The following is a 24,364-nucleotide window of genomic DNA, read 5'->3' on the forward strand; positions in this document are numbered from 1 at the left end:
ATTTGTCTTGCAGACTGAAAAGACATGAAAATTCTAGAAAACAGAAGGCAGTTTGTGTACTTAAACATTTTAAGGTTGAGCTTTCCTAGATGTTTATGACTGTGAGGCGGGATCTGAGCACTTCTGGTCACTTTGCTGTTGTGTTAGGTGCTGCAACATTGGTTCCGACTCCTAGCGACCCTCTGCATAATATCATGAAACAGGTGTTCTTAGGTTTGAGCCCATTCTTGCAGCCACGGTGCCAATCCGTCTTCTCAAAGGTCTGCTCCGTTTTCACTCTCCCGTTACTCTGGTCACTTTAGGCCTTTAAAAAAAATAATAAACTTTGCGCACTTAAAAAATGCAATTAACCAAAATCAGTGGTCACAAATAAGCCCTGTCTGAAGATCCTGATCTTGGAAACTCTGATTCTAGTCCTGAGCGCTTCTGTTTCTAAAACTACAGAGATGTTTGCCTTAAATATATGAGCTGTCGTTCCTAAGTGAGGGAGTTAGCTTATTGTGCCAACCTGACCGATAAACACATGTGGGGTTAATTGAAGGGCGGAGGGATAAATGGCTCAGTGAGTCTCAACTTTCTAGTTCTCGGATCTCTTGCTTTGTGATGGTCAGACCAGAGTGCAGCTGCCTTAGCCAGTTCCCTGCTTCAGTTGGCAAGGCTCACTTCCTGCAAGACACCCCTGAGGAGAAGCCACATGGACCTACCCCGATGAAGCCCTGGGTGCTGGAGCAGCTGTGTGGAGACCCTTACCAGCACTGAGATGTTTACACATTCACTGACTCAGCTTTCCTCCTGCAGTCAGCATCATGGTGTGTGTTTTGTGAGATGGAGAAGGACTTTGTGGATTGTTGTTGGACATATGGGTTAATGTTGGACTTGTGGACTTAGGCAGCACTAGGTTGGGATGTTTTTTGATGCGCACTTAACCTTTATATAAAACTCTCTCTTACACATGAGTTTCTGTGGATTTGTTTCTCTAAACTACCCAGACAAATACACTAAGATTCTTCAGTGTCTTGAAATGTTCAGATTATAAACACCCAATTGGAGGTGTAGTAGAAAATCAAAAGCAAAAAAGAAATATTGAAAGACGACGTTAACAAATCTCAAAGGTTCTAAATGTGAAGAAAACTCTGGAAAGATAGCCGAGTTCGAATCAAGAGGGCTACCTCAAGAGAATCCTCAAAGGGCCCCAGGAGACATGTGTTTCCTCATGTACTTTCGCAGATGCAGTGATGCTTCGGACCCCAGTTCTGTGAGGCCAGCACCCTTCAAATCCCACCCCTGCCGCCGAAATTTCAAGAAAGAGAAAAAGATTGGATGCTGATTGAAATTAAAAGCAAAGAGTTTGATTACGGGAGGCTCTCAACAAAGGGTTTCACCTGTTAGAGGCCATGTAGGGCTTAAATATGAAAATATCAGGACCTAACACCGAGAGTCTTCTGATTGACTAGCTAAAGTGAGGTCTTCTGATAATCTGCTTTTAGTAATCATTAAGGACATATCCAGGTAAGTGTTTCGACGGTTGTGTAAGAAGGACATGCCCACATTCTTCCTGGAATCAAGCTGCGCCTCTCTGGGCTCGCCAAGCTCTATCCACGTATAGCCATGTTATTGGTTTCACGGTCACCAAGCATTAGGCCAGTGACATAAGGAAATTAAAACGAAGCCTGGATGTATGGCGAGGCTCAAAAAGGTCCTAGAGCTCCAGCTGTAGACTACCGACGTCCACAAACCCGATGCTTTACGTGTGGGCTCATCCATTATTCACCCGCTCCAGTCCTCACTCTATTTCTAAGGTCCTTCTCCACGACACAATTTTGGGCTCTTCCTAAATGGAAGACTCTAACCGTGTATAAAGGAACACAGAAACACTTATACCATTTGAGAACACGAAACTGACAACCATACCATAAAGGAAAGACTTATCTAAATATTTTATTGGGGGGATTTGGCACGAAAATGAGATGTTTTCCATAGGTTATGCGATGTGCTACTCTTGCAGTCTTTTGAACCTGGCAGCGCTAGCTCCATTTTATTGTTTCATCCATTCCACAGATGAGGAACTAAAGCTGATAGATACTGACTAACCAAGGTTAGGGGATGTGGCCTACGGAAGTCGACATTCTACATCAGGATCCCTGCTCACAGTCACCCAGCGGTGCTCCTCAGCGTCTTATCACCTGCATTCCTATGTAGCTATAAACATGGTTGTCTCATGACTGTGACACTCCAAAGCCAGTGTCTACGTGAGACTCCCTGATACCTCCCTCTTCTATTAGATTCAGAATGCATCTGGGTTGGCTGTGGATCTTTTGGACCCAATCCAAAATTCAAGGAGACTGTTGGTGCCCCAGTGAGTACAGGACTATAGCCAGCTAGTGATTTGGCCCAAGAACACTACTTTGAGCCAAGCTCAGCTGGGCTCAGTAACAATTGCATATGCCAAGATGCACCTCCTCAGTGACCTAAGTTTTACAGTGCACTCTAGGGTACACACCCCAATACCATATGCCCATTTTTCTCCCAGGGAAGATGCCCTCCAAGTACCTCAATTAAAAAAATCATTTTATTAGGGGCTCACACAACTCTTATTATAATCCATACATACATCAATTGGGTAAAGCACATTTGTATGTTCATTGTCCAAATTATTATTTTAGTATCTTTTTAAAAATCACTTTACTAGGGACTCATACAACTCGTATCACAATCCATACATATGTCAATTGTGTAAAGCACATTTGTACATTCATTGCCCTCATCATTCTCAAAACTTTTGCTCTCTACTTAAGCCCCTGCTATCAAGTCCTCATTTTTTCCCCTGCTTCCCACCCTCCTCATCAGCCCTTGATAATTTATAAATTATTATTTTGTCATATCTTACCCTGCACCAAGGTTAGGTGGTTACTTTTAAAAGAAGAAAGATGTGCAAAACCAAAAGATGAGAAAACTTGATGAGCCATGAGCCTGTTTGTTCTTCTTCTTCTTTTTTTAATTCGGTTTTTCCTGGAAATTCCATTTCCACAATCCTTCCCATAGAACTAACACTGCCACATATTACTTTCAGTCCCATGAAACTTTAGTGACTGAAGAGAAACTCTATTAACCCAAACGTATCATCCATTGCTTTCCTCTAGCGCCTACTGTGTACAATCAACTCTCTGGGGAGAGATTGGCATGGAGAGGCCCGCGTCTGTGTTCATCGGAGAAAGAGAAAACGATGGTTTCCGTATGGATACCACGTAAAAATGTGTGAAATACCTGTCTTTCTAGACGTTCGTTGTCACGATCGGATCAGGTCCAACTGCTCATCTCCCAAAACCCCTATCAGGAAATATAACAAGTGAGAGAGAGAGCAGCATCTCCTTGAAAGACAGCTTCTGTTTTCTTCCCACCTGTCTGAAGGCCTAAATCAGCTTTCCCTATCAAGCTTAGCTTTATTCTTCTGCCATCGAGTCCATTCTGACTCGGGTTGGCTTTATAGATGGTGTAATTCCATCCGTATCCCCAAACCATCTCCCATCTGCTGCAGCAGGTCTGAATCCTCTTAATAGAGAACAAAGGCTTTCATTTCTCAGGTAGGGATAAAAAGCTTAGCGTGAAAGCGTCTGGTTGATGTAGGACCAAGACTGAACCTAATTCACGCTGCAATCGTCAGGCAGTCAGAAAGGAAGGAGGGTATTGACTGGCCTCAGAAGTAGTCACTGTTTGGTGGAGAAAAAATGGTTAATGAATACATAAGACGGCTCCAGAAAAGGAAAGGAGAGATGGGCTGAAAGGGGGCCTGAAAAGAACGAGAGAATAGGGCTGGCCAAGAATATCTGTAAGGCACTTCAAAGCTCTGCCCCGGTCTGGTGAGTAAGATTAGTTTTGGGTCTCGGCCCCATCCTACTTGTCCCCTGATCTGAACAACCAGCCCTCCCTAGCTGAATCGAAAATGGACCCATTCCTATGCCTGTCTTCCACTGGGAATCACCCTTTAACAGTCAAGGGGCTTGTGCTGGCCGCCTGTAACAGCAGAGTGAGTGTAGGTAGAGCAAAGACACCAATCTAGTTGTCATCGAACCAGTTCCTGCGGTGATCCAATGTGCTGCGGAGTAAAAACCTGTACTCCACAGGGTTTTCCTGCTTTCAGGAACAGATTGCCAGGCCCCTTTCCCAAGGACTCTGGGTGGGTTTTCACCAATTGCTGGGTTGGTAGCCAAACACATATCCATTTGGATAACTAAGACAGCTGCCTCATTGAGAGCCTCTAACGGGTTGTACTTTCTACACCTCCGGGTCCCTATCGACAATCCTCTTATCTGTTCATCAACCTACTATTTCTCTACAACCTACAACCTCACATGATTCACTCCAGAATTGGGGATGCGATCAAATAAAAGTCACCACATTGTACTTTTTCTAAATAGTGAAAACAGGTGTTATGTACAAGCCAATGCTGGTCTACATCCCATACGCTCGTCTAATCCTTACGACACCAAGAACCATGGCGATCCAATACTAAGCACTTCACCATTCACCTAAAAGTTGGTGATTCAAATCTACTCAATGACTCCATGAGGCAGAGAGTTAATGACCCACTCCTGTAAAGGTTATAACCGAGAAAACCGTGTGGGGCGATTGTACTCTCCAACATGGGGTCGCTAAGCATTGGCGTGGACTGGAGAGTGCTCACTGACAATGTTCACAATATTGTACAACAAGGCAGGTACCACTGTCATGCACATCTGCATTTCACAGACGGAATTAAACCCCGGGAAGGGTGAGAAAACCATGGGAGTTCACAGCAGAGTTTCAAACCGGTTTAAACTGGTTCAATTCCAGGCCACCAAAGCAAAACCAGGATAGACTCAACTTTTTAAAATTTTGGCGAGGCAGAACAATAACGAGAGTGAGAAAAATCACCGGTCAAAACCCTAGGGTGAAATATTTGGAAGGATCCTCCTAACTCCTGTGTGGAGCGTGATTCAGGCAGTTGGATGATTGATCTCCAGGCCATTCACAGAGGTGCGGTTGCTGCCATCTTGGAGGTAAGGCGCTCTCGTTTCTGGCTGTCGATCAAGAGTGTGGTTGCTATGTAAGGCACACTCCGTCCTTGTTTACTAAAAGGGAGATTATGTTTCTAGCAGGTGTTGACCTGTATTGGTAGAGTATTACCCTGGTTCAACTACATTTGACAACTTCAGATCTATTCTGGTATCGCTTCCTTAGTGATGAAAAACTGAGCAAAACACTTGGAAGCGCTGGTCAGGTAGTTAATTGTGCCATCCTGACTGATAAACACATCTGGGGGTAATTGAAGGGCGGAGCGATGAATGGCTCGGTGAGCCTCGCCTTTCGAGTTCTCGGGTCTCTTGCTTTCTGATGGTCGTACCAGGGTGCAGCTGCCTTAGCCAGTTCCTGATTTAGCTGGCAAGGCTCACGTCCTGCAAGACATCCCTGAGGAGAAGCCACATGGACCTACCCCGATGCAGTCCTGGGTGCTGGAGCAGCCGTGTGGAGACCCCTGTCAGTGCTGAGATGCTTACACTTTCACTCAGCTTTCCTCCTGCAGTTGGCATCATTGCACCTGTTTTGTGAGATGGAGGAGGACTTTGTGGATTGTTGTGGGACGTATGGGTTAATGTTGGACTTGTGGGCTTGGGTAGCCCTGGGTTGGGATGTTTTCTTGATGTGTACTTAACCTTTATATAAAACTCTCTTATACACGAGTTTCTGTGGATTTGCTTCTCTAAGGTACCCAGACTAATAGAGCAGGTTTAGACAGTGTCCAGTCTGGATCCAGTCTCCAGGAATACCATTCTTGGTAAGGTCGGCATCTGTATCCAGCCTTCTGACTCTAGAGCTTAGCTCTTACCCACTTTATTACAATATAGTTGTGCTAGACTGACGACTGGAAATCACGTGGGTTAGCTCAGAGAAGGTGTGAGGCAGACTCAATCATCCTGATTGAAAACCAGTGAGAGAGCCCACAGGGGGAAATGGTTATGCTCTCCTGCAGATTTGCGCACAATCTCGCCCTCAGTAAACCTAAGAAACTAGATTTGATGGACACATCCTGCCGGGTGCAGTCAAAAAGGTCATGTAGCCTCTGGAAAACATACCCGCGGTTCGATTTCTGCATGAAACCATTTCCCTACGAGGTTGAACTGTTTTCCGTCAGTCCTTGATTCTGTGCCCCAATCGGACCCCTTTCCATAAGAGAAGAGTCAAGGTCATGTCTACTCTAAGCAAGGTGAAATGATCTCAAAGAACACTTGTTATTTGCAAATTAAATGCATCATCTCTGGGGGGCGATATTTCTGATGTGCCTACTACGCCATCGCAAGTCACTAAAACTTATCTGAAGTATGATGAAGGATTCTGTTTGTTTAGCCCCAAATAACTGTATTTTATTAGGTGACGGCTGTTGAGCAATCCAATTCCCCTCATGAATTAAAGAAACTTTCCTTTGCTTCCTGCCTAAACAGATTAATGGTTTACTAGCAGTTACTAGTTGATGTGGTACTTAAGGTTCCTTAGGGCTAATGATTGGGCAGGGCTTGCAGCATGAATCCAAGCCAATCTTTGCAAAGCCATCTCCATCAAGAAAGGGGATAGCCAATAAGAGGAAGCCTGAAGTTGTGGGCAGGGAGCTAGGTGCCCCATATATGCCTGGGTGATGCTGAAGCAGATTACCTTCCTCAGAAGAAGGCTCCTGGGTGGTAAGTTAAACATTTCTGGGCCGGGGGAAATCACTTCTATTAATGCCATAAATGAGATTCTGAGGAGTGAGGTTAGAAAGAGGGTGTAAAAGTCTATGAAGAGACGTGGAATGTTCTGTAAAAACCAAACGATAATTAACAGCTTGGCATTGTTTTCCCAAGGAAGGTTATTTAAGAGTTGCAGTTGACTTTTTCCTCTTGCAAGAAACAATTTTAATGACGGCATGAGGGAGGCAAGTTTTTGTTTTAATTTATCTCATCTTTCTAGTGGCTTCTTTGAAAAACCACGGCTTCAGGTATTGATAAAGAAATGATATTCGGAGGAACAACCGCCTTAAGAAGGGCTTATAGCATGGGATTGAGAAACTGATTATGTAGTCTCTTCACAGCACAGTTAAATATAAACCACTCCGTGAAGATTGAGAATATTTCATTCAAGGGAGTCAGTAGAGCATGATTATTCTACCTAAATTTAGCATGCAACTTTATTAAGGGCTATGATTTATATCCGTAGTTCCAATGCTCATATATCTTATAAAGCTCTCATTTGCATTTGCAAAACAAACTTAAATGTGTGAGCAAATGAAACATTTGAAACAATAGCAAAATACTCAAGAATTTACAGAGACATCATTTGGCAACAGAGATCTTTAAGGTCACATTTTAAAGTGTGAATAGTTTTCTTACCTGTTATTTAGATACCAGAATGTTTCTCGACAAAATGTCTTATTCGAATACATACAGATTTGTATAAAGTTATAGGAATGGAAAATTTTGAGATGTTTCAAATTCCCTTTTCATTTTATTCACCAACATAACGCGCATCCCCCCCCACACACACACACAGCATGTAGCATCTGGTCATAGCATTTAGCCGTGAGTGAACTGTGTGTTTCAGGCTGAGACTACGTTCTCACAAACCCTTCCTGTGCTATATTGGTTGAATTACATACATCTTTTCCAAAGTCATGTTCAATCTCACTGCGTTTAAGGCCATGAAGAGTCCAGACCAATAGCCGGTTAATGACTCCGTGGAAAACTCAGCTTGGCCAGGCAAGTCCCTGATTATTTCGATTGAATGACTCAGGCCACCAAACTAACTGAGCAAGTCCTGTCTTTCTTAATAATTCATCTTAAAAAAAAAACTTTGGGAGAAGAAATTTGTAGTTCACTCCATTTAAACGTGTATGCCTTGCAAAATAAAATATATTTCCTCATACCTCCAGGCCCTCCTATCGCATGTATTTGTGTTCCTTGAAACGTGTGTGTGTGTGTGTGTGTGTGTGTGTGTGTGTTAGCTGGCACACGTTTAATTTTCTTTTCTACATGACAGCCTGGAAGAACATTCTGAGGATTGTTTATTGAGTTTCTCTAGAACAAAAGCCACAAGCTACCCAATGTAACCACAGTGGTGTTTATTTAGAGGAAGAAATATATAGATTGTGAAATAGAGAGCTTAGTCCCCCTCACAAAAAAAAATCCACTTTGGAAGATGTCACTTCACACCCCTTCCAATGTATTTCTGGACCCGGTCTCCAGTAACACCACTCGCTTTCAAGTTAATGTCATCAATGAGAGCCCGGAGAGCTGCGCGGCTGCAGTCGACCACGCGGACCCTCCACACTACGAAGAAACCTCTTTTGGGAACGAAGCCCAGAACAGACTCAGGATCAGCTTTAGGCCCGGCAACCAGGAGTGCTATGACAATTTCCTCCCAAGTGGGGAACCCGCTAAAACAGATGCCAGCTTTCATGTCTATGATTCTCACACAAACACATACTACCTGCAAACCTTTGGCCACAACACTCTGGACGCTGTGCCCAAGATTGAGTACTACCGCAACACCGGCAGCATCAGTGGGCCCAAGATCAACCGGCCCAGCCTGCTCGAGATCCATGAGCAACTAGCCAAGGTAAGCTTCAGGGGGCCCAGGTAAGTAGCCTCCCTCATTCCTGCTTCCAGGTGATTTGTGCCTCTTCAATAATAACCTGGGTGGGAGAACTTGATTCCCCACCATCCATCCTCCGTACACATCTATCTCAGGTTACCATTGATCAGAAACACCTGAGAGGGGTTCACCCGCGTTGACTGAGGGTGAAGAACCAGCGCTGAACTTCGCAGTGTGTCATAGCCCATCTACAACGAGTCGATGCACCTTACTGTCAGTTTAACATGACAAACTGAAGGCCAGGCTAGTTCAACCTTGTTACTAAGTCTCCAAGGTCCCCTCCACCGGCTGCCCCCTGGCCATGAGGTCGATTCCCGCCCATGGCAGTCCCATAGGGCGGAGTAGAACGGCCCCGTAGCTTCCCAAACAGCGAGCCAGCACCAGCAGCAGAGCCATCTCTGGAAGCAGGTGGGCACATTGTTCTCCTACAGAGCATCTTCTCACGGCAACCCAACAGTGAGAACTGCCCCTGTGGGCTTTGGAGACTGTAAATCTTAGACCCATAGGACAACTGTTGGTTTCAACTTGCTGGCGGTGGGGTGAGCAGCCCAACACACACCCACTCCGCCACCGGGGTTCCTGCAGAGCATCCGTCTAGTGGGTTCAAACTGCCCACTCTCTTGGTTAACAGTCAAGCACCTAACTACTATGCTACCACGGCTGCTTTCCCCAGTCCCTCTGTGGGTGGCGTTTTGAGAGAGGTGGCGAGCATGGTGAATGGGTTCAGCTGCTAAACCAAAGACTGGAGCCCCCAGGCCACCCAGAAGCGGCTTGGAAGAAAGGGATGCCCTGTGGGCATAGTTCGAATCCGGCACTGGCGAGGGCATCAGGAGTTGGCAACTGTCGTTGTTTTTCATTTGTTTGTGTGTTTTCTTTCCGATTGTAAACACAGAAAGCCACTTACGCTAGCTGTAGTTCATGGTGGGGGGGCGGAGATGTGTATGAGGACTTTTAAAAATATATTTTTTTAAAGAGAGAATGGAGATTTATAAGATTCGCCATTGTATCCCTTCCTCTTCAGGACTTTGCCCGAGGCTGCTGAATTCGCTTAAGCATATGAAAGGAACTAAATTAAATTTCAGAACAGATGCCGCAGACGTGGCTATGCTTTTCATTATTTAAGGACTATAGCCGGGGTTCCCAATTGGCCAGAAGCATGAGGCAGCGTTTATTTCCTTCGGTCTTGGCAAAGCATTTAGAAACTTAGTAGATTTCTCCCCCCTACTGCTCTAATGTATGCCGATGGACTTCATCTTTCTGCTCCTCTGGAATGAATCCCATTCTTTCCTGGAATGTAATTACTTGCTAAAAAGAAAAATTAGCTATCGTGTATCCAAATACCATCCACTCTTGCCTCAGTTGAGAGGGGAGGGCGAGAAATTATTGGGGCAATTCTTTTCATCATCATTCGTTGAATGTTTTGGAAATTCAGTGATTATTCACCCCAGGGATTCTTGGAAAATGGCGTTCAGGAAAGATATTGATAAACATGCAAGCTGCCTGTTCATTTCTGCTCATCCTTTTGTCTGCAAGAGGCCCCATTCCGGAAAACCATGCTCCCCAGTTGCTCAGGGTCTGTGACCAGGACTAACTTTCTGATACAGGAACCTACACTCATAATTCTTACCCGTCTCCTACCTAGCCTTTCTTGTAGGCTATTGAGTTGGTACCAACTCATGGAGATTCCAGGTCTGTCAGAGTAGAACTGAGCTCCACAGGGAGTTCAATAGCTGATTTTACAGCCTTTCTTCAAAATTGATTCGGAAGTAGGCTCAAATATCTAACCTTTTGGTTTGCCGCTGAGCCATTAGCTAAACGTTGCCTACACTATGGAACTTATCTGCAGTACTCTTGCTAAATGACTAACTATATATGGGATGCACATGAGGCTGCTAACTTCACTGCAAGATCGGCCGCAGTTCAAAACCACCAGCCGCCTCACTGGAGAAAAATGAGGCACTCTGCTCCAGACAAAGTATTAGCCTCAGAAACTTTGGCATCAAGTGTCGCCATGAGTCAGAAGCAACTCAGTGGGAATCAGAATCTGGTTGCTCGCAGTGAGTAGCGATGCACATGGTGGAGATTTTAACCGGAGCAATAGGTGCGTCATCCAAAGTTAATGTGGTAGTTTCAGGTAATACGGCAGCCCCTGTGAGTGGATTTACTTAGTTTTTCTTTGAGATAAGAGGCATTTAAAATCTTTTACAATTAGACTTGTCATTTTCCCATTTTATATGAAAGGGGGAGGGGAGAGGAAGGGCAAGAGAGAGGAAAGAGGAAAAGGGTAGAGGGATGATGGAGAGGAGAAGTCAGGAGTTTCCAAGGCGAGGGCGAGGGGAAAAGAAAAATGTAGAACATTGTGGAAAGGTTCCAATTTATTCGGGAAAAGAGAAATGAGCTAATGTCCTCCAGAAGAAAACCTGAGATTCTATTCCCTCGTACGCTGCACAAAAATTATCCGGGGTAATTTTCAAGCCCTCCTCCTTCACTACACTTGCCATCAAAATTTAAATATTGACTCGCTGCGGTTGACAGATTTGATATCCTATCATTCCTGGGAAGACAGTGAGAGTCAGGATGTAACTTTGACTTCTAGCACATTTTCCTCAGATACAAAACCACGATGAATTAAATAGATTAAAATTTAGATTTTGGCTCAGTGCTCCCAACAATCATTCAGAACTAATACAGTAATGCGTTTTTCTTTTTATGAATGTATCTCGGATACTTCGTTCTGGTTAAGCCATGCCTTGGGGTCCATATGACGGAAGCGAAGCGGAATTTAGATGCATGGACATATTCTTGTGGCCAGGCCCATTCTAGCCTTGAGGTGTGTAGCCTGCCTCTGCAGGTGTTTGCTCAATGTTTACCCCTTGACTGTATCCCGGTACTACTGGCGGGAACAGTCCAGCATTCTCACAGTCTTTGTTCCTCCTGGTCTGTGAGTTTGATTCCGTTACTCCCCTGGCTTCTCCCGCCCCACACGAGTTAAAGACCTGTGCTGCCACTTCCCTGTGGCATGGGACATTTGATGAGCGTGCCTCCAATCACAGCAAGGGATAACGAATAAGACAAAGGTTACATAATCATAATCTGGCAATTCACAAATTTTGCAGGTAAACATATAAGAAGTGGTATGAACTTCAATCACTTAAAACTTAAAAATGGAAAGTAGGAGTAAATGCCAGGTCATCTGGTTTTTTTTTTTGTACCAAGGTTTACAATGTTTTGAAAATCTGTATAACCGTGGTGTATTCGTGCTGACTGACAGAAGATGTTTACTGCTGGAGGTTTTGCAAATCCTGGTTATAATATCCAAGTCAGTGACAGAAAATTACATGACAAATTGTCCTAATAGATAACGTTTTGAAAATGGCTTGAAAAGCGGTATTTGAAGTCCCTACCTTAAGTATAGCTCTAGGAGTTACGGTTACTGGCAGCATTTGTCATCTCAGTTATCTGTGATCATAGTTGGAAGAACTCCTTCTTGTTTTCTAGGTACTACAAAAGTAAATGCCTACACTGGTGTTTAAGTATGGCAGATTTCTGGAAACACAGGTGAAAAGCAGAAATAAATGTTCTGTGATTTTATTTGCTCTGCAGTCCTACACCAGCTTCCACTTACTTTGCAGGATGCATATAATATTAGCATTAATGCACGTTCAAAGCCTGCCTGCACGCTGCCTACAATAGGTAGGAACTCAGTTAATAATAGCTGCTGTTGATACAAAGGCAATGGTGGTAATTTTTAAACCAGCTTTTTATTTAAAAAGTAAAGCGTACACTGGTAAAATATTTAACAAGTGCTAAAAAAAATACATAATGAAATGTCTCTTTTCTAAGCCAAATCTTTAGTTCTCGTCCCCAGGGCAGTCATTACTGACAGTTTCTAGTAAATCATTCCAGAAATGTTCTATCCTTATACAAGCATGCCCCTCTATCTATAAACATCTATATTCCTAGCTATCTAACTGCCTGTCTCTAATCTGTCTTCATACATATACCAAAGCATATTTTACAATGTGCAGCATCTTGCTGCTTTCCCCAAACAATACATCTTGGAGAACTTACCATATCAAAACACGTGTAATCCTTGTTAGACATCAGGTAAAGGATTAATCTTTTTACTTTGTCAAGAGGGTTTTGCCTGTAAGTTATCCATACTTGATCCTAGTGGGCATCCGTGGAAGCACAGAGTGAGCCAGTATGGAACTTAGGAGTGAGACTTGCTAATTAGGACTCTAGTTTGTGTTTCAGAAAATTAAATATATAAAAGGTCACAAAAACATAGTCTTTCTAGCAAAGTCGGTATTCTGATGTCACGGAACTAAATTTGTATATAAAATAACATACAAATTAGGAGGGAACTCTGACTGTAAAGGAAGCCGGTCCGATAGCAACGGAACCAAAAGGGAAACAGCAAAAGAACTTCACACATGGGTCACTGGGCTGCGAGGTGCCGTTGAGTCAGTTCTGGTTTTGGCTGCTCTGTGCACAACAGCACCAGACACACCAGCTTGTCCCCAGTCGCGCTTGAGCCCACTGGTGGGGCCTCTGTGTCCAGCTGTCTTGTTCCGGGCTGTCGACTGAAAAGCAACTGGAAACCAAATTTTCCGGGTGACTCCAATTTAACAATAAACGTTGCCTGAGGAATGTTTTTAATAAGAGAGAGAATGAGCTCCCATTTGTCGTAGATGCTCATTCGTTCCTTACAACCAGCCTCCTAAGTAGGTCCTGTTATTATTGGTGGTTGGTGGAGATGAAGGTGTTATAAAAATCATCCGGGCCTTTTAGAGGAGAAAACAGAGACTTGGAGAACCCAGTGAGCAGCTCGAAGTCACCGGGCTAATTAAGTTGGGACTCGTGTCTTCATGACCCTATGGCCCGTGACCTTTCTCCCCACTCCCTGAATTTCTGAGACGGCTCCAAGGGAGTATGCCACTGTTTCCATGAAATTAATTTGAGGAGACCTCAATTATTTCCACTGTCATCAGCAAAAGCATGTATGAAGCACTGCAAAGTAAGCTAGAGAGGTTTGGCCTACGGCATGGTGAATGCTATTCTATAGGTGACATTGTTGTGGATAGTAAAAAGGAACATCAAATCAGGTCAACGTGTCCCCGACGTGGCGCAGACCGATTGAGTCACTGAATCCTTGGCAGTCCAAACCCAACCCGGAAAGGCCTGGCAATTCGCTTCAGTCAAGAAAACCCTCTAGAATCCAGTTCTACTTTGTAACCAATGAGATTTCTCTGAGTCAGAACCAACTCTTGCGCTTTGTTAGTCAAGTGAACAAACAAGATTGATGTTTTAAATATTTATATTCCGCAAAAGGACAAATGCAAAGGCACACATAATTTCACTGGACAATATTTTTTAAAGCGCTTCAAAGTTCAAATTTGGAACACTAGCATTTAAGATGGGGCTCTCTGAAAATGTACATCAAATAAAGTACACATTACAATTTTGAGGGAATGAACGTTTTCAAGGCCTCTGGCGATGAGCAGTGTCCCCTAAGCTATTTGTTGGAGTCAAACATCCCTGGAAAGAGCTCATTCTGACACTAGAGCTTCTCATTCCCAAGGTCAATGTTACACTAATCTATGAAAACAGCACAAAAGAAAAACTCATTTCCTATCATCAGTAGTTCAGTGATAGCCAATGAGCAGAATGAGAGCTTTCCTTAAAGGTAAATTTGGAAAACAGTAAGAATATTTTATTTCCTTATGCTGGGTCCTTGACTATAGCTAGCTCTTAGCCTAAGCAATGAAAAGCACAGGTCCATGTGTGTGTGTTTCAGAAATATAAAAATTCTATGATTATAGATTATGATGACTGATCATGGCTTATCACTATGTTCAAAAAATTCATCATTTAAGCTATTCTGAATTGACATAAGTGATGGAGTTTTACATCCCATAATAATATAATCTATCAGATGGGGAAGGATGGTGGAACTATATGTCATTCATTTTGAAATGAGCATTAAGAATTAACTGGCTCTTGCTGAGAAAGGTTTAAAAATAATCCCGTATGGGATACAAGTGACATACTTTCACGACGGCAAGTATTTTGATAATTTTGTGATGAGTATATCTGGCTTATTATATTTTATCTCTACATTCCTGTATGAATATTTCAAATATTAAATAGAACAATGCAGCTTTAAAAACATTTAAAATAATGGGGGGGTGGAGAAATCATATAAGCCTAACTGTTTATGGAATTATTTTTCCATGAAGGATTAGGTGATCTATAATTCTGAAATTAAAGCCTTAAAAGTTGAAAAAGATGATCAAGTAGCAATTATTCTCTTGTTGGAATTTAAAAACTAAATAGCTTTGATGATACCTAGAAGGGAATTTGCTGTTTTTCTGATGTCTATAAAATCACTTTATATATTAAGTAGAATAATTTAATCTTTCATCATTTATTTTTAATCAAGAAAACCCATTAAGAATTTGCCCCACAAACTGCATGTGATTGAAGCTTCACTAGTTTATCAATATCGGAGGAGAAAACGCTTTTATCAAATGTTTTTTCTTCTTCCTTAAAAAGTAAATAAAGAAACTTCATTTTACCTTCATTGAATATTTAATGTCTAGGTAAAACTCTTGGTAAATAAATAATCATTCCCTAAAGCTACACAATTTAAAATGCATTTATGGAGGGTTACGGGTCATCATTTATGGTAATGGAGTATGAGCAAACAGATTAATTCAAAGTACGGAGGAAAAACTGGTTTCAGGCAGCAACCATAAAACTTGTCATCTTTGAAACTTTCGTTTCAAGAAACATGCTTCAGCCGGGAGTCTGCATCCACTGGTTATAGCTTACAGCCATTGAATCCCTTTCTGAGCACAATCCCCAGTCCGTGTAGGACCATGAAGATAAAGTTGGATTTATAATTGCTCTTTGGGCTTACCAGGAGGCTTTTATTAAAGTGGGAAACCAAGCTTCGTTTTGCCAAGTCAGGAGAGAAAGGCAGTATGCAGAAGAATGATTTTTCTTAGAATGGACTGCTTATTTTCAGGAAACTAGTGGATTTGTCCTAATTGGTAGTAACCATGAAGGGTTAAACAATTTGCTGGAGCACATGCCCTGAATGAATGACAAAGCCCCAATTCCAAGACCCCTAGCTGACACAGTACACCACTTTTCTGAGTCTGTATGAAAATGAGCAACTGAAATGGATCTTGTGCCTGTAAATCATAATCAACAACAGAACTAAGCACTTGAGGGCTCCCCACCCCAAGGTACAAGTTTTCCCCCGGTTGAAGGGGAGACTTGAGCATCCTGTGTGGATCCCATTTTTTAATCGAGAAAACTGATTGTATTCATGATTTCCATAGAGGGTGATTTTCTCTGCCATACCCTTGCAGAACATTCTTTCATCATGATCCTGTGATGTCTTAATGATAGATTGAAGAACTCTTACACTGTGACCAAAGAGGGCATTCATCAGGAAGAAATGTTCATTTCAGGGGAAATTTTAAACATCTTTTTCATCCTTTAGCCTCCTTTGTAAAATGATTTCTACAGTCATTGGTATCCTCATTAATTCAAGTCAGAGGTACACCACTGCAGTTCATCAGGGAGCAGAACTATTTCCTGACTGAACTCTGCCGCTCAGGTCTAATCAGAAAACGTGGGTTCTATTCCCTGCACTGCTTTTAAACAGGTAGTGATTAAGACCGCGTCTCACGGGATCCTCAATTAATCCAGGAAAAGGAAACGGTCTTCTTCCTTAATGAGCAGCTGCTGATCGGCTGGTCATAAGATCGTGATTAACTAGACTACTGGTGATTCTTTGAACAAAAAAAGGGCTTTTTTCAACTCAAGTCAAATAAATGAATCCCTTAACTCAATAACCCCTTTCACATTTATGACCATGTTAACAAATTTCTCAATTACCTACTCTTTGATTACCAGTTTTGGAAAATGAAAGGTATATTTGGTACTTGTTCAGCTGCTGTACCTGTGTTGGTATTGAATCATTTCAGAGAAAATTGGAATTTGTAACAGAATCTCACATCTTTTATCCATCTGAAATTGGGTGCATTGTGTATTACGACGTATATCAGCCACTAGCCATGGGTGCCGATGGAGGACATGAAACACGGCTAGCCCAAGTTGAGCAGTCTTGTCAATGTAAAGTACCCCCGTGGTGCAGTGAGTTAAAAAATCAGCAGCCCCCCACTCATGGTAGAAAGACGAGGCCCTGTGTCGCAGTCTCTGAAGCCCACAGAGGCAGTTCTTCCCTGTCCTATGGGGTTGCTTTGAGTTGTAATCAACTCTGTGGCAGTGAATTCGGTTTTGTAGTCGGGGTAAAGTACACACCAATTTTGAAGATGTGGTGTGCAAAAAGAGTGTAAAATATTTCATAGACTTTCTCAAATGGATCACATTCTAATATGATAGTAGCCTATCCATAACTGATTTATTACCATAAATATAAATTTAAACTAAGGTAATTTTATTATTAAAATTAGTTTCACCAATTGATTTTTAAAATGTAAACAAATAATAACTTACAGACATGGCTTATGCTTATGATATGACTATTGGATGGTGTTAGGAAAGATCACCAGGTATATCCCTGCCAGTACATTATATAGATATAGTTTTTATTGTGATTTGGGCAAAGGTTCACAGACAGATCATCAGACTTGCAATAAGACCATAGATACATTTCATTTCAATCCCTTCAATGTCCTATGGATTAGCCCACTTTCTCCCAGTGCTTCCTGGTTCCATTCCTGCTGCTTTCCCAGCCCTCTGCCTTTCTGACTTCAAATGATTATTTTAACTTGAAACTGCGATTTCTTTGGACCTCTGCTCTCCATTATCTCACATTGAGATAAAGATATGAAGTCAGCTTTCACTTATCTATGCGATTTTCATGATCTATGATTAACTTAAGAACCTTGGTGATGGAGTGGTTATATTATTAAGCACTAGCAAGACTGCCAACCAGCAGGTTAGTAGTTTGAACTCACCAGCTGCTCTGCAGAAGAGAGCTGAGGCTGTCTACATCAGTAAAGATTCAGGAGCACCAGTGGTATAGTTGATTGTACCTTGGGCTGTCGCTCTGCAGGAGAAAGATGAAACTTTCTACTCCCATAAGGAGTTATAGTTTCTGAAGCTCACACGGGGCAGTTCTACTCCATCCTATGGACTCACTATGAGTAAGAATCTACTGGATGGCAGTGAGTGATTGGAAACTCTGTCCTATAGGGCCACTGTAAGCTGGGTTGCCTCTATGGCCGTGGATTTGATTTAGTGGTAAGATTAAAATATTCCCCACAGGTAATAAATATTTAAATTTTAAATATGAATGCCAATCTCCTATCCCACCAAAAAAGTCTTTATTGTGAATAATAATTATTTATTATACCTGAGTCCTATTTTAAAGGGAGAAAATGCACTTGTCCAAGACTACTTAGCTGATAGTATCAGAAGATATCATTCTTGGCTTAAACCAAGAATGATAGTAATGCAGGGCTGGATCAAAAAGAGTTCCCCAAAGATTTGTTAAATCTGTACTGGAAAAGATTGCTTTTGGGGAGCTCATGGAGATGCAGCACTCCCCCAAAGAGCCCAAATTAAAAACTCAAAGCCATCACATTGATTCCAACTCCCACCGGCCCAATAAAGTGTCAGGTAAATAGTAAAGGAAACGGCACTGCCATTGAGTCCATTTTGACCCTCATCAACTCTATACAGGATTCTGTTAAAGCATGCAGGTCTTTAACAGAGCAAGACAGCTATACCTTTCTTTTGCAGAGCACCTGGTTGGTTTGAACCGCCAGCCTTGCAGCAGCCCAAAGCCTAAGCCACAAGGCAGTCTTCGGGGTCCCTAACATCAGTCATGAAACTAAGCTCCCCAAACCGGAATCATTCGTTTGCTAATAGGACTAGAGAATTGCTTTCATCCTTCCTTCTGAAGCCCTCTGTCCATGGGTTGACCAGCCATTGACCCAAGGCCCATTTGTTGGCCACTGGAGATCCCCTCACAGAGGGGTTTAGGAGAGGAGATGGGTCAGTCAGGGTATGAGGTAGTACCGATGAAGAACACAGCTTTCCCCCAGATCCTGGATGCTTCCTCCCCCCAACTACCATGATCCAAATTCTACCTTGCAGGGCTGGATAGGGCAGAGATTGTACACTGGTACATATGAGGGCTGGAGGCACAGGGAATCCAGGGTGGATGATACCTTCAGGACCAAGGGTGTGAGGGGCGATGCTGGGAGAGTGGAGGGTGAGTGGGTTGGAAAGGGGGAACCGATTACAAGGATCCACATGTGACCTCCTCCCTGGGAGATGGATGGCAGAGAAGGAGGGGAAGGGAGACTCCGGATAGGGCAAGATATGACAAAATAACGATGTATAAATTACCAAGGGCACATGAGGGGGGGGGAGCGAGGAGGGAGGGGGAAAAAAGAGGACCTGGTGCAAAGGGCTTAAGTGGAGAGCAAATGCTTTGAGAGTGATTAGGGCAAAGAATGTACGGATGTGCTTTATACAGTTGATGTATGTATATGTGTGGATTGTGATAAGAGTTGTATGAGTCCCTAATAAAATGGAAAAGAAAGAAAATGATTAGGGCAAAGAATGTACAGATGTGCTTTATACAATTGATGTATGTATATGCATGGATTGTGATAAGAGTTGTATGAGCCCCTAATAAAATGTTTTTTAAAAAAAGAACTAAATCATTAAAAAAAGAAAGTTGTTTCTTAACCAAAAGCTGTGTTTTCCCTCTCTGTGTGAACGCAGAATGTGCCCGTGGCTCCGGGTCCCGCCGACAGGGTGGCTAATGGCGAAGGGATGGCAGGCGATGAGCAAGCTGAAAACAAGGAAGAAGAAGACCAAGGGGGTGCTGTGAAGTTTGGATGGGTGAAAGGTGTGCTGGTGAGAAAGCTTCTATGTTTACAAATAAAGACTGTCCAGGAAATGCTCTAGTGGGCTCAGGGCTAAGCAAGCCCGAGAGGTGCAGGGACAGAATGCTGGGCTTTGCACAATTGTCACTCTGCTTTCAATGTCACTCTGATCTACAGGTGCGATGCATGCTGAACATCTGGGGTGTCATGCTCTTCATCCGCCTCTCTTGGATTGTGGGGGAAGCTGGCATTGGTAAGCCCTCCTAAATAACCTTCAGTGGGGATTATAAATTCAATTAACAAAATTCATGCTGAATGTGAGATGGGAATCACAGAGAAGAAGTCTACTGGGGATCCCTAGCCTTTTCTAGTTTGTGAATGTTCATCTAACTATTTCAACTTTAGGTAGAATTTAACTGTATAACTATATGAAGGCACAGGAGAGCTGTGGGGCTGCAAAGCACATGGTCAGCAGTTCGAAACCACCAGCTGCTCTGAGGAAGAAGAAGGAGGCTTTCGACTCCAGTAAAGAGTTACAGTCTCAGAAACCCACAGGGGCAGTTCTACCCCGTGTGTAGGGTTGCTATGGGTCAAAATCTACTCATTGGTTCGTTTGGCTTACTATAAAACCAAAAATTCACTGCCACTGGGTCAGCTCTGACTCACGGTGACCCTGTATGGCAGGGTAGAACGGCCCCCGTGTGTTTCCAAGACTACCTCTAGCAGAAAGCTGCATCTTTCTCCTGTGGAGGAGCTAGTGGCTTTGAACTGCTGACCTTGAGGGTAAGAGCCCAACGTATAACCACTACCCCACCAGGTCTATTCTGGTTTATAATAAGGTTGCTACAAATGTCATTATTCTTACTGCCCATCATCCTTTGGAAACTATTGGGAATTAGGTGACGATTTGCAGAGCCGATCATCAATTATAGTCAACCACTAGAAACCAACACAGCATGTGTCAGCTCATGAAACACACTCCCCTCAATGTGCCATCTCTTAGGGGCCAACTACTGCCATCCCTACTTTTTCCCATGTTTCTGAGGTTTTTGTTTGTTGATTTGACATTTTTGCCTCATTTGCCCCCAAATGCTTCCCTTATGATTATTGCCAAAACTTACTAAACCAAAATGACTTGTAGGAAAATGGTGAAAAATGTGATCTGACTAACAAAAATGCTGAATTCCTGAATATTTCCCAAAGAACATAATTGTGTTGCTTTCAGGTACCACAGCAAAAAAAAATTAAGGTGAAGAAAGTATTGCCAGATATCAGGCTAAAACGATAGATTAAACAGTGATTGTTTATTTCTGCAAGTGGGAAATTAAAGATGCTGAAGTCATTTTGCATGATTACTGACTGTGTTAAAATATTATCCTTGATTTAAAATTTCTCCTAGCATATCATCCTTTTTCATTAGAGCGTGTTGGTAAACGTTATATAAAAAATGGCTTGTAACTTTATAAAGTTTCTTCTTTAATGGGATCAAGATTAATGACACTTTACTTTATATATGAGCACGTGTCTTGGAAAATACATTACAGATTCAAATTTGAGGGAGGACATAAATCTTTAGAATCAAGGCAATGGAGGTTCAGATGTGCTTTCAGACATTACTCCAGAATATTTCTCAATCCACACTTAAAAGTCATAATTTAAGCAAACTCTGGTGACCTGGTTCAGATGCACTGGGCCGCTAACCTCTACATCAGCGGTGCCGACGATCAGTCACTCAGCAGGAGAAAGTGAGGCTGTCTGGGCTGAGAGAGATTTCTGAAAGTCTCAGAAATGGAAGGGACAGTTCTACTCTGTCCTATCGGATCTCTATGAGTGGGCATCAACTCAGGACAGTGCATTTGATTTGATGGGGGGGCAGGGGGGGTGTCATCGTAATGTAGTATCTTCTCTCCTCAAAAAGTGTTCCCGAGCCTTTGGAAGCCTTACCTGGGAAAAGAAAGGGCTGAGTTGTACATTGAAAAGCTGGAGCCAGTTCCCATAGTTTTTCCCTGTTTCGCGTGTGCTGGCAGCTGGGTTCCTGACAAAGGCTGCTTGCCGGTGTTATGTTGCGTGTCAAATGAATGCTTACAGCCCCAGGGTCCAAGATAAGTACATGCTGTTCCATGAAAAATCTGCATCTTAATATGGCCACGCGTTTGCTCCGGGGTGTCACGCAAAATTAGTTTTCTAAGGGCAGTTTAGTAACTTATTGAGATCATCAAGAAACATTACTTTGTTTAGAGGTGTGAGTAGCTAAGGGCAAGAGTAATTCTTTCTGATGCAACTTATTTAACATCCATATGTTTGGGCAATCATCTGAACTTTAATCAGATCTTACATTACTCTACCCAGTTTCCTGGTTATTGTGAGAGTATAAGCTAGGCAGAACCCAAATTCTCCAGTGAGTTGTTTTAACAGGACCTTTCAGTTAAGGTAGGGGGTCATGAATAGAGCCCTGTTCTACCTGGATGGATTTTTCTTTTGAATGGGAAGCTTTGTTTTTGTTTTTCAATCTTCATAAGAGTGACAGTGGTGATAAATAGAGCTCCATCAGCCCTTCCTCCATTTCATGGGTCTTGGCTGTGAACCTCAAGTTAAATGATTGACTCGGTCATCATGGGGGAGGGGGGAGCTACTGATCTCCCTTTATTGTGAAAAGAAAGAAGCAGATGGACACATTTTCATCTTGTTTAGGGGTTGAGTTAGGGGAAGAAACCTGAATACATGTTCAAGTCCAGATCCTAGGAGAAAGCCTGCAGAGAACTGGAGCCAAGAGAAACCAACAGTAGCCACAGCCCTCGGATAATCCTGCTGCGACTTGGACCTAGTTCCCCAAACACATGATAGAATGAGCTGATGATGCTTCTGTTTGTCCTCTGTCTGGGAGATCTTGGGCTGGGGCAAGATTGCTTCTAATGAGCTTAACCTCTGGAAGGAGAGAAGGGTCTGCAAAGCAGTATAACTTAATGCACGTCACTTAGGGTCCACGAGTTACTCATTCATACATAAGGCTTAGGGAGTTGGCTTCTTTTTTTTCACCATCAATTCTTCAAAGATTAAAAACCAAAAGACCTTGCTGAGCAGAGCAGTGACATATTCTGAGGGTAAGTCGATAACATTTAGACTATATTATGTATAAGAATTATGTGGGTAATTAGAGAGAAAACTGCAGAATCCTAGAATCCATAGTCAGAAACCCGAACTTGGTAGGATCAGGCATTTTAAATAAGCAGCCCTGGCATTTCCTGAAGCAGGTGGTTTAAGAACCAAACTTTCAGAAAACAATGAATCAAATGTTCTCTAAGTTGCCTCTTAATCCTCTAATTCTATGTTAGGCTGTGAGAGAAGCAAATCTTTCACTGTTTAAAAGTAAAAACCTTTGTTCCAGCACTTTGCAGGCATATACTTGATGCAAAAGTGTAATTAAAAGTTGGAGCCCTGGTGGCATAGAGGGTTACATGTTGAGCTGATAACTGTAAGGCCAACAATCAGAACTTTGAAACCACCAGCCATTCCAAAGGGTAAATATGAGACTGTCTACGCCCATAAATATGTATAGTCTGAAAATCCCACTGAAGCAGTTCTACTCTGTCCTATAGGGTCACTATGAGCGAGAAACAGCATGATGGTACTGAACTTTCCAGTTTGAGAGAAAATAAGCAATCAGGAAAACCCCAAGCAAAAATTACGGCCACTGAGTTATGCCAACACATAAAAACCCTATATGACAGAGTATAACTTCCTCTCGGTTTCCAGGGCTGTGAATTGTTAGGGGGTAGACAGCCTCATCCCTTTTGCAGTGAGTGGCTGATGGGTTTTAGACTATGAACTTTTGGGTTGAAAGCTCAATGCTTAGCCCACAGTGCCACCAAAAAGATCCAAACCATACCCATTGCCACCAAGCTCATCCTGACTCATTGAGACCCTATAGAACTGCCCCATGGGTTTTCAAGTCTGCAAATTACAGGAGCAGAAAGCCTCATTTCTATCTTCAGTGCCACCATGGGTTCTTTAAAAAGAAAAGAAGGGTGAGGCAATCATAGAATAAATTTAAAGCCAAGAGATGCAAACTGCTAGCCGTGAGCTAATGACTCCGTACCAAAGCACGTTGAAACAAAGCCAGGAGCAAAATAATGTGCAAATGATAAAGAGAAATCACCTTCCAGGGCACGGAAGCTTGAGGTGACAGCCTGATGTAAAAGTCTATGGTCACCGCAGGATCCCTTTATGAGCTACGGAGACGCTAGTGCAACCCTGCCTCATCGCATTTGCTTTGTAAAGAGTCTGCAGAGGCCTACGTAATGTGGTCCAAGTGTGCACTCCTGCTAGAGTTGGGGTGTAGCCGGGAACATCAACAGAGCCAGCCCACAGTACCTCAGTCCTTACCCTCCCCTTCCCCGCTTCTCTCAGCAGGGGGATGGGAGGGCACGTCTAGAGAGATCATGGTCGGTCTTGGCAGGCTACTCTTCTAAGAATTCTTGGCATAAGAGAGCTGCCAAGTGCAATTAGTGAGTGTATACTTCATGTCGGGTCCGGGTGGTGCGAAGAGTGAAATGCTTAACTATTCACTGAGAGGTTGGAGGTTTGAATCTACCCCGAGGCACCTCAGGAGAGAGGCCAGGCCAGGTGCTTCGGAAAGGCCACAACCTTGGGAAAGACCCATGGAGCAGGTTGCACGCAGTACACATGTGGAGCTTCCGTGCACTGGGACGGCTTGGCAGCAGCTCAACCAAGCTCATGCAGTGGGGCGTACACAACAGGCCCAAGAAAGGACCTTCGGGACCAGAGCCAGTCCAGTGACCCCTTCATTCTCTCCTTAAGTGCTG

At 43.0% G+C, this 24,364-nt stretch overlaps 1 protein-coding gene across 3 annotated transcripts in view; it reads left to right on the forward strand.

The window, feature by feature from the left end:
• The first annotated feature begins 8,202 nt into the window (after nt 1-8,202).
• Nucleotides 8,203-24,364, forward strand: part of SLC12A1 (solute carrier family 12 member 1) — a 99,630-nt gene continuing 83,468 nt past the window's right edge. For all 3 annotated transcript variants that reach the window (XM_075530687.1, XM_075530685.1, XM_075530686.1), the window contains exons 1-3: nt 8,203-8,622; nt 19,438-19,572; nt 19,719-19,794. In XM_075530687.1, the coding sequence (XP_075386802.1) occupies nt 8,203-8,622; nt 19,438-19,572; nt 19,719-19,794 (631 nt within the window). The remainder of the gene's footprint in view (nt 8,623-19,437; nt 19,573-19,718; nt 19,795-24,364) is intronic.

Source organism: Tenrec ecaudatus, chromosome 14, assembly GCF_050624435.1.
Source record: "Tenrec ecaudatus isolate mTenEca1 chromosome 14, mTenEca1.hap1, whole genome shotgun sequence".
Classification (NCBI taxonomy): Eukaryota; Metazoa; Chordata; class Mammalia; order Afrosoricida; family Tenrecidae; genus Tenrec; species Tenrec ecaudatus.